Source organism: Eleginops maclovinus, chromosome 6 (assembly GCF_036324505.1).
Source record: "Eleginops maclovinus isolate JMC-PN-2008 ecotype Puerto Natales chromosome 6, JC_Emac_rtc_rv5, whole genome shotgun sequence".
NCBI lineage: Eukaryota > Metazoa > Chordata > Actinopteri > Perciformes > Eleginopidae > Eleginops > Eleginops maclovinus.
The window spans coordinates 25,156,077-25,166,129 of NC_086354.1; the positions used below are offsets into that span (position 1 = coordinate 25,156,077).

The 10,053-nt window shown below is 42.7% G+C and overlaps 1 protein-coding gene across 1 annotated transcript; it reads left to right on the plus strand.

The window, feature by feature from the left end:
* The first annotated feature begins 229 nt into the window (after positions 1–229).
* Positions 230–9,776, plus strand: saga (S-antigen; retina and pineal gland (arrestin) a). Its single transcript, XM_063886832.1, has 15 exons — positions 230–355; positions 822–882; positions 1,461–1,505; positions 2,099–2,298; positions 2,481–2,540; positions 2,628–2,695; positions 3,046–3,181; positions 3,990–4,074; positions 4,184–4,256; positions 6,738–6,875; positions 7,265–7,342; positions 7,757–7,771; positions 8,108–8,160; positions 8,401–8,410; positions 8,730–9,776. The coding sequence occupies exons 1-15, from the start codon at positions 248–250 to the stop codon at positions 8,851–8,853; spliced, it is 1,254 nt and encodes a 417-aa protein (XP_063742902.1). The 5' UTR covers positions 230–247; the 3' UTR covers positions 8,854–9,776.
* The last annotated feature ends 277 nt before the right edge of the window (positions 9,777–10,053 follow it).

Genomic DNA, 10,053 nt, shown 5'->3' on the forward strand with positions numbered 1-10,053 from the left:
TTCTCATGCAGAATTCATACATTCAGAAGTTTAACAATGAAGACTAATTCTGGTTTTCAATGATCTTAAATCGTGTGGAATGACTGCTGATTGTGGGGGTGTCTCCATCTGATACCAAACCACTCTGGCGTGTAGTTTAAAGTACGTTATGGTCAACCTCCTGACTTTATCTCAGTCCTTTTGCTGCATTGCTCCAGGCCTGTGACTAAATGACTGAATATGTACCTTTTTAATAAAGACTGACTACATGCTTGTCTCCTTCTTTTCCTCAGGCATCACTCACCCTCCGCCCTCCATCAGCTCCAACATGAGCCCAAAAAATGTGGTTTTCAAGAAGATTTGCAATGACAAGTCGGTCAGTGAAACATCTGAACTGTGTACATGTAATAATCTGAATCAGGTTTGGCAAAGTAGTTTTCACCTAACGGAATTTGGGTTGCATAAAAACTGAGTGAGATTAAAGCAGGTACCGTATTCCAAGAAAACTTGGAACAGTAAAAGTGATGAAAGCACAGCGCACTTCATGGTAGTCATAGTCAGCCACAGAGAGACAGACACTTTCTGGTTAAAAGGGCTATTTCTGATCCTGAAATCTCAAAAAATGGATTCAGCTTCCTCAATAACCCCCAAAACCACAACAAAACGGTCCCTATCGGCCAAACTACTTTTCAACCATGGTCTGGATACATGCTGTAATGCTAATGATGCTAACGAAGCAACTCATGATGCCGTGATAAAACGTGGCCACAGAGATTTGAAGCTTCAGTCAAAAACCTGAACAGAATTTAAGACGCTCAGCTCTAAATGTGGTCCTCCTTCAGGTCGCAGTCTACATGGGGAGAAGAGACTTTGTGGACCATGTGGATTCTGTGGATCCAGTGGGTGAGTTTCTCAATAAGAACAACAGTCACACCTTTAGCTGTCGTCAGGTTAAATCTGCCACTAATAAAACTAGTGTCAGTGTCAGGTCACCCTTTATTAAAACCCCTTCCACTCAGTGTCTGATCACTGTAAGGAATCTGATTCAGTTGATGCAGATAGTCTGGAACCACAGTGGGCTCCAATTGCATTTTTCACATTCCCTCATTGTTGAACTGACGCTCACGTGTTTATTACAAGCAGCGATACTTTGTCCGACAAATATTATCTTAGTACATGTTTTTGAATCTGTTTCCTCTCATTTGTTCCTGTCTCTCAACATTTAACATCTAGTATGAAATGACTGAACCTGAAAAAATGCAAACGTTTGTTTCAGTGGAGTTTTTTTAATATCTGTTCTCGTTAATGAAAACAGCATGTCTGCATTTTGTGTAACGCTCAGACGGTCCTCAGCAGCAGAAACAGTGAATGCAGTCACGGTGTGGGATACATTTGGATTATCCATGTTACTGAAAGGATTATAAACAGCTTCAAAACACTGTTCAATCCGACTCACCTCATGACCTGTTTCCTACCACCAGATGGCGTCATCCTCATAGACCATCAGGCTCTGCAGGGCAGGAAAGGTTGGTACCCAAACACACCAGTAACACAGGAAGTAGGTCCTCTGGTACTTCTACTTTACTCAAGTACAAGATCTGAGTACTTCTACTTTACTCAAGTACAAGATCTGAGTACTTCTACTTTACTCAAGTACAAGACCTGAGTACTTCTACTTTTACTCAAGTACAAGATCTGAGTACTTCTACTTTACTCAAGTACAAGATCTGAGTACTTCTACTTTACTCAAGTACAAGATCTGAGTACTTCTACTTTACTCAAGTACAAGATCTGAGTACTTCTACTTTACTCAAGTACAAGATCTGAGTACTTCTACTTTTACTCAAGTACAAGATCTGAGTACTTCTACTTTACTCAAGTACAAGACCTGAGTACTTCTACTTTTACTCAAGTACAAGATCTGAGTACTTCTACTTTACTCAAGTACAAGATCTGAGTACTTCTACTTTACTCAAGTACAAGACCTGAGTACTTCTACTTTTACTCAAGTACAAGACCTGAGTACTTCTACTTTACTCAAGTACAAGCTCTGAGTACTTCTACTTTACTCAAGTACAAGCTCTGAGTACTTCTCTGTCGGTTCCTCCTCTGCCCTCAGTGTTCGTCTCCCTGTGCTGCACCTTTCGATACGGCAGGGATGATATGAACGTCATGGGGGTGGCTTTCCGCCGGGAGCTGCACCTGTCCAGCCGGCAGGTTTACCCCCCGCTGCAGGACCGGGAGAGCTCCATCCACAGCCGGACGCAGGCCAAACTGCTGCGCAAGCTGGGAGACAACGCATACCCCTTCTTCTTTGAGGTACGGTGTGGAAGAAAACTCAAGAGAAATTAGGTTTTGTGTGGAGGAGGTCAAACAGACATGTCAAAAAAGGAAAGTCAGACTTGTAATACAACAGAATAAGGTTTGCTTAAAATGTGACACCTGATTACCTACACTGTTCGTTATGTACTCATATCGACTTTGGTGTTTCCTCTTCTCAGTTCCCGGACAACCTGCCTTGCTCGGTGGCTCTGCAGCCAGGGCCAAACGATTCAGGAAAGGTAAGACCCCACCGGGGAATCGAACCTTCACTGATCAAGTGAACAAATGACGGGGGTGCGTTGACGCCTGGTTCTCTTCTTCTGCAGCAATGTGCCGTGGAGTTTGAGATCAAAGCCTTCAGCGTTGAGAACCTGGACACTAAACCCCGCAAACGGTAGGCCTCCTGTGTGCCTCTGTTTATTTAAAGCACTGACAGACAACATGATGATGTTCCCTTTAAACCTCCATGCGCTATCTTAGAGATGGACTCTTCTTTATTCCTTCTCTTGACAATCATTATAATTCATTAACACGCAATTAAAGCCACCAGACTCCCTCAACAGGAACCTTCATTTAACCTTGATGAGTTTGGTAAAACACACTCCATTCAAACAGAGACAGAAGCAGGACCGTATCCTCTCTGGTTCAAACCTGCTTTCTGCTCTTATTTTGATATGAGAAGGATCTAAATCTAACCCGGACTTTTGTTTGTTCTCTCTGTTTGTTCCCCTGCCTTGTCGACAGGAGCACCGTGACGCTGACGATCCGGAAGGTGCAATACGCTCCGGACAGCGAGGAGCCGGCGCCATCTGCGGAAATCAGCAGGGAGTTCGTCATGTCGGACAAACCGCTGCACGTCAAGGCCAGCCTGGACAAAGAGGTGGCTACACATTTATTATTATCTTCAGCTGCACGGACAAAACAGCATTCAGCGGTAGTTTTCTAAACCCAGGGGCTTCGTTAGATACAGCGGTGCGGCTGTGATTCATTAATCAGGTCATATCATAAGTCTCTCAGAACAAGGGGAATATACCTGCAGGTCCCTTCTTGTTCTGGGATTGTTTCTTGTAAGTTGTTTTAGATAAACGTCAGCTAGAAGAAATGTAATTTAACATGAAGGTTATTTATTCCTGCAGATTTTGAACATGTTGGTTTTCACAAGGAACCTGCTTTGGTTTATTGGAGCATATAAGACTAACGTGGAAGACTATCAGCAAAAGGATTCTTATTTAATAATAGCATTCAACAACACATACAATCACAAAGGCAACCATGCCAGGGTTAGGGTCAGGGTTAGGGTTAGGGTCAGGGTTAGGGTTAGGGTCAGGGTTAGGGTCAGGGTTAGGGTCAGGGTTAGGGTCAGGAAACACTGGCAAAGTCCCAATTCCGTTCGCCTGCATGACACAGGGGAGTGAGAAGAGAGGCAATGTCTACGACGACTAGAAGAAAACTAATGTCCACATATGAAATGATACATCACCTGCTGTCAGTAAATATGAAGAGATCCAGGTGCCGGGTGTTTGTTGTGTGGAGGAAATCATGCTAAAGTAGGGTTTAAAATGAGAAACGTCTATGAAGGAGGTGCAGAGGTTCACAGTATTAAATAACTAAATGAAAAAGGAAGGATTTCATGAAGTGTATATACAGATATCATATTGGTATTTGTTCACTCTGCGTTTTGTTTCCAGATGTATTACCACGGCCAGGCTGTCAAAGTGAACGTCAGCATCACAAATGACTCGAGCAAACACATCAAGAGCATCGTCGTCTCCGGTAACCATGACGGGAGGGGCGTTCAAGCTCCCTCTGTAATACGGAGCTCTAGTAAAGTCACATATCTACTTGTCTGACCCGTCTGATGATGTCTATTTCTTCCCCTCAGTGGATCAGATCTCCACCGTGGTGTTGTACTCCAACGACAGCTACGTCAAATGTGTGGCCCTCGAGGAGCCTGGGTAATGCACAGCTCACTTTCACTGAGAACACATTATTACACACTGGATCAGTTTGTGCTTAGGAGGTAAACTGAGCTTCAGATTCAAAGGTTTTATTGTCGAATGCACAATCTAAAGTCTCCTTCAGTTGTGCATAAATATACTCTCATTAAATATAGCTATAAAGTAGTGTCAACATGGTGCAAGTTGGAGTGCAGGATTAAGGGAGCTGTAAATCAACGATTGAACTGAATGTCAAATAAATCCTGAACAGTGGACTTTAGCCATGTAGAAATGTAAGCCTTCATCATAAAAACAAGGAAATATTTCATCCATTCTGGAGTCACAATGATGAAGACTCTTAAAATATGAAGAAATAAAGAGAAACACAGATGGAGGTTTGTGCTTTGTTTATTGTGAATGACCTTCTTAAGCCCAAAGGTCACAAATGTTACCCATGTTTTTATGCTGAGTGTGTCCTAGCTACTAGAAGATGATCATTTTAAGAGACTGTACAAGGGTCATCGTGCAGGGTGTTATAAAGCCATCCACATCGCGCTGTACTGCAGGGTTATTTCCATTAAGAAATCATCCCTGAAGTCATCCACAGATATCGAGGATTATGTCCTCAGCAACGAATCAAAACCCTTTGCTCGTAGGGCAAGGTTATTTATAAAGCAGCAAGAAGAAGTGCCCAAGAAACACTTTAAAAAGGACATTAGAATCAATTCTATGTACTGTACAGCTCAAATCTCAGGGGCTGAGGAACAAGCTACAGGAGAAACCGGAGGCTCGACTCACCGACTCACTGTACAGCTAGAATAGATCAGACAGTTTTACAGCTTCATTAACCACACCTACTAATCAGAAGCTCTCGAGTCCATGCAAGTTTACCACCAGGCCAGAATCCACCTGGACCAGGTCTTACCTCTCCTAGAGAACCAGGTTCTGTTTTAAGGCAGACGCAAAACGATCCATGTGAATCCAAGCCTGGCGGTGCAGGTCTTACATAGACTCAATAGCTTCTGGTAGGTCAATCAGGTCTCATTAAAAATAGGCCCACCGACACAACACTGGGAAACACAATCCTCTATTTGAACTACCCCAAACTCAGGGTTCCTTTGGTCCAGGACAGCTCTAGTGCAGTTTTAGAAATGAATAAACAGAAACGTCGTCAGCCTTGATTTAAAAAGTACTTCAACTTTGTTCCAAATACGCGGAGCAGAAACACAGAACTCTTCTTCTGCCTGTTCAGTTTTGGGTGTAAGAATCAGACCTCAGCTATTCAACAAACACATTCCTTATCAGACTGGATCTGTGTGATCCACACACTGGTGTTACTGGGGAGTCATCAGCAGCTCTCTGGTTTAGTGACACCTGCAAAGAAACCATCACACGATTCAAATCTACTGGAGTTCCCACTCCTAGCCCCTGAACAGTTGGAAAGCAACGCATTGAATTCCACTCTGAAACAACGACAGATTTTGGTGGAGCTTAACAGCCGCGCCCTGTCAGCGTTATGGCTGTATCATTCAAAACGGACCTCTGGACGAGGCTGAGAACGGAGCAGCCTTTAGCCTGGCGACGGACCTCAGTGAATTTGAATTTGCACTACTACTTCATTAAATGCACTTTTATATTATCCCACCGATTAATCCACTTCCTATTCTGTCCTCCTTTTATGTGTATTTATGTCTTTTATTTTCTATGTGGTTTATGAGGAGTGACTCCTCTCTGGAAAGTTCTATTCAAATAAAGCTTATTATCATTATCATCATTACAGCGTAACCCTAATGAAATATAGCTTTTATTAACTGTGTTTCTCGGAACAGGAGAGCTGATACCTTTAAAGGGAATACGGTGATTTTAATCCTCTATTTATTTAACAGCTTCAGCTACTTTTAACAAAGTCTATCTCTAGAAACCAAAGAGTCTCAAAACAGTCAAACTATTCAAATATTTTACAAAAAGTCCATCAGAACTTTGTTTTACTACAACAGTCAAATACTTGTTATTTAGAAATGTCCCACATTTACACATAATATCTAGAGGCCATTTTTCTGCTTTTGGGTTTTATTTTTAATACTTCAAGTTCGTTTTGCTGGAGATACTTTCGTACTTTTACTTGAGTACGATTTTATATGCAGGACTTTTACTTTCATTTTTGATAATAATGGAGGAAATCATTAACTTCAACCAATTAGTTTTATTTATACCTCGTTTTGTTGCTCTCATCTACCCTAACACAGCTCTGTTGACTTAATGCATTGAATTAAAACCAACGCTTTTTTCAGTCTGTTATCACTCTTACTGAAGCAAAGCTTAAACCACACTTCTGCTGTGTGTGTGTGTGTGTGTGTGTGTGTGTGTGTGTGTGTGTGTGTGTGTGTGTGTGTGTGTGTGTGTGTGTGTGTGTGTGTGTGTGTGTGTGTGTGTGTGTGTGTGTGTGTGTGTGTGTGTGTGTGTGTGTGTGTGTGTGTGTGTGTGTGTTTTGCGTCTCAGGGACACGCTGGCTCCAGGAGAGAGTCTGCAGAGAGTCTTCACGCTGCTGCCTCTGCTGGCCAACAACCGCGAGAGGAGGGGCATCGCTCTGGACGGGAAGCTGAAGCACGAGGACACCAACCTGGCCTCGTCCAGCATGTGAGACACAACCCTTAGCTACGGAAAGCCATCCGTGCCACAATACGCCACTACTTCAACGCTGTCTTAAAGGTCCACTCTTTCCCTACCATACATTCCAGGTCTCAGATATATACAGAGCCTGTCTCTGATTGGCTAAAACACCAAACAGCTCATCCCATAACCCCCTCTGTTTCTGCTCCTAAAGAGCTGATTCTGTGTCTGTAGCTTTAAATGCTAACGAGCTGCTGCTGGCCACGCCCCCCTGAGAAGTGATTGGTTTTAAAAATGTCACCGGTGCTCTAGGAGGAGATCCAGGTGATCAGGTCCATTAAAAGAACACCTGACGTTTGGAGAGGGATAATGTGTGTTTCAGAAAACTGATCGGAAAAAATGTCCCTCTGTTTCAGTATCAAAGAGGGAGTCCTGAAGGAGGTGATGGGGATCATGGTCTCATACCGAGTCCTGGTGAAGCTCGTCATCGGAGGGTCAGTGTGTGTGTGTGTGTGTGTGTGTGTGTGTGTGTGTGTGTGTGTGTGTGTGTGTGTGTGTGTGTGTGTGTGTGTGTGTGTGTGAGACATTGTCATTAAATGTTTTCCCGGGGAAATGCTCCACAGACTGTCTGTGCTGCAGCTCCTCTTTTCACCCTCTGTCTGAAACCAGAGCCCAGTCTGCTCTGATTGGTTAGCTGTTAGGATTGGTCAACTGCTTAGAGATGTCCCTTAGCCTATCACGTACAATGTGTTGGAGCAGGTGATGGAAACATGTTCCATATAGTTGTGTAAGGGAGATGGGAACATCAGTTAGTTCATGTTTAATTGAGATAATCTTGTGTTAAAATCGAAACGCTCAACGTCTTTTTTTGATTCCAATGTTCCCCTTTTATCCGGCTGCTCCAACAGGATGATGGGATCGAGGTGAGCTCATGTCTGCTTGTTTTTTATCAGTAATAGGAAATAGATTAGTGGCAGAATACAGATCAGAATTCTCTGTCATAAACCAATGATTGTTAGTAACAGTGAGATGTCTGCTTTACGCTTGAATATTGGGAGAAATCTTGAGGTGTTTCATACCTGAAGATTGATCCCCCTCTTTCATTAGTTTTTAGTTCACGTTAAAAACCACAGTGTTATCAGAAGGGGAAACAGTGTTTGGGAATATTTTAACGTTTGGTTTTTAAAATATCTTCATAAAATCACAGCAGAGCGTTAATCCACACACACTCTTTGTTAACGCGGTGTGTGTTTCTGCAGTGAGGTCGATCTGGAAGTTCCCTTCAGACTGATGCATTCTAAACCTGACCCAGGTCGGTGTGTGTGTGTGTGTGTGTGTGTGTGTGTGTGTGTGTGTGTGTGTGTGTGTGTGTGTGTGTGTGTGTGTGTGTGTGTGTGTGTGTGTGTGTGTGTGTGTGTGTGTGTGTGTGTGTGTGTGTGTGTGTGTGTGGTTCATGTCTATAAATGTGTTCATTTTAATAGATGGAAAGTCGAACCGATGAAATCGAATTCAATCTTTTGTTTTTCCGTCTCTTTCTCCATGCTGTCCACAGTGAAGGAGAGGTAAGCAGAATTATACAAATCTAAATGTGGATTCATCTCGTTTGACCCTGAAAGAGGTCACTGGAGGGGGACGAGTGAAGACGGTTAGGTTTATTGTGGTGTTGTTTGCCTCATGTTAGAAATGTATAGTAGGGCAGGTTCTGTGTGCTGGAGACCCGTACTCCACATCTCTATCGTCACACTTCAGGGTCTTCAACATCTCCGGGTTCACGATAGGACTCTTTGAGCCGCAGACCGAATATCTTCTTTCAAATGAAGCTCATGTGATTAACGCTGGTGTTGAGCTCTGACAGTGAAAGCAGATCTTCTCCGTCTGCAGTGAGATGGAGGAGGAGATGGAGTTCCAAGAGTTCAAGCGCTCCTACCTGAAGGGGATGATCGATGACGACGAGGACGATGGAAACGTGTCGGCCGGTGACGACATTGCACCCAAAGAGAAATAAAGAGACGGAGCTGGCTGAAACAAAAACAGCCGCCCCTCAGAGTTTTAGCCGGAACAAGTCAAGGTTTTATTCAAGGACCATTTCTCTGATTTTGCATTCTCAGTCACTCAGCGGTACGAAGAGGATAACAGTCAGAAACCTCTGTTTTAAAGGTTATGACAACAGCTTCTGGAAAAGGCAGAATTCAGAGATTTTCTGAAAATAAAATATTGCAGATTTCTTTCAGAATATTTTTCAGAATTCTGACTTTTTCTCAGATTAAAGAACTCTTTTAAACTTTTCATCACATCCCAACATGTTTCCTCATGTGGCCCTAATCCTCTTCCGTACCCTTGGGTCGAAAAGCCTCAAAACAGCAGAAATGACCATATAAGGAGATGTCTACACGTGTAAACACATAGGAACATATTGATGTACATTTAATACCAGAGCCATTCAAAGAGGCTTTATCTGATCTGATCTGCAAAACCACTGATGTGGTCTTTAAGTTATACATCTTTGGGATGTATTAGTACTTCTGTTGTGGTGTATTAGTACTTCTGTTGTGGTGTATTAGTACTTCTGTTGTGGTGTATTAGTACTTCTGTTGTGGTGTATTAGTACTTCTGTTGTGATGTATTAGTACTTCTGTTGTGATGTATTAGTACTTCTGTTGTGATGTATTAGTACTTCTGTTGTGATGTATTAGTACTTCTGTTGTGGTGTATTAGTACTTCTGTTGTGGTGTATTAGTACTTCTGTTGTGGTGTATTAGTACTTCTGTTGTGGTGTATTAGTACTTCTGTTGTGGTGTATTAGTGATGCAGTTACAGAAGAGATGCTGAAGGCTAGCAACAAGTAGGTGTTGTTGAATTGTGTTACTTTATGACTTGAAGTAACACAATTCATAAAAATAAAGTGTAATAAAAGAAAGTCAAATGAAACTGGTTTTCCTCTGATTTAAAGAAGCCTGATTCTGCTCTCTGCGGCGCTCCCTCTGCTGTAGGGTGTTCCATTTTTAGAGGCTCTGTAGTTTCCTGCTGGTCTTATATCAGTATTATTAAACCAGCAGGAGGAAACGATGCATGTGTCGGATTAATCCACAGTGGGCGCTGAGTATTTATGGACAGTGTGTGTGACTCAGTATAATCTACAGTGTGTGTGACTCAGTATAATCTACAGTGTGTGTGACTCAGTATAATCTACAGTGTGTGTGACTCA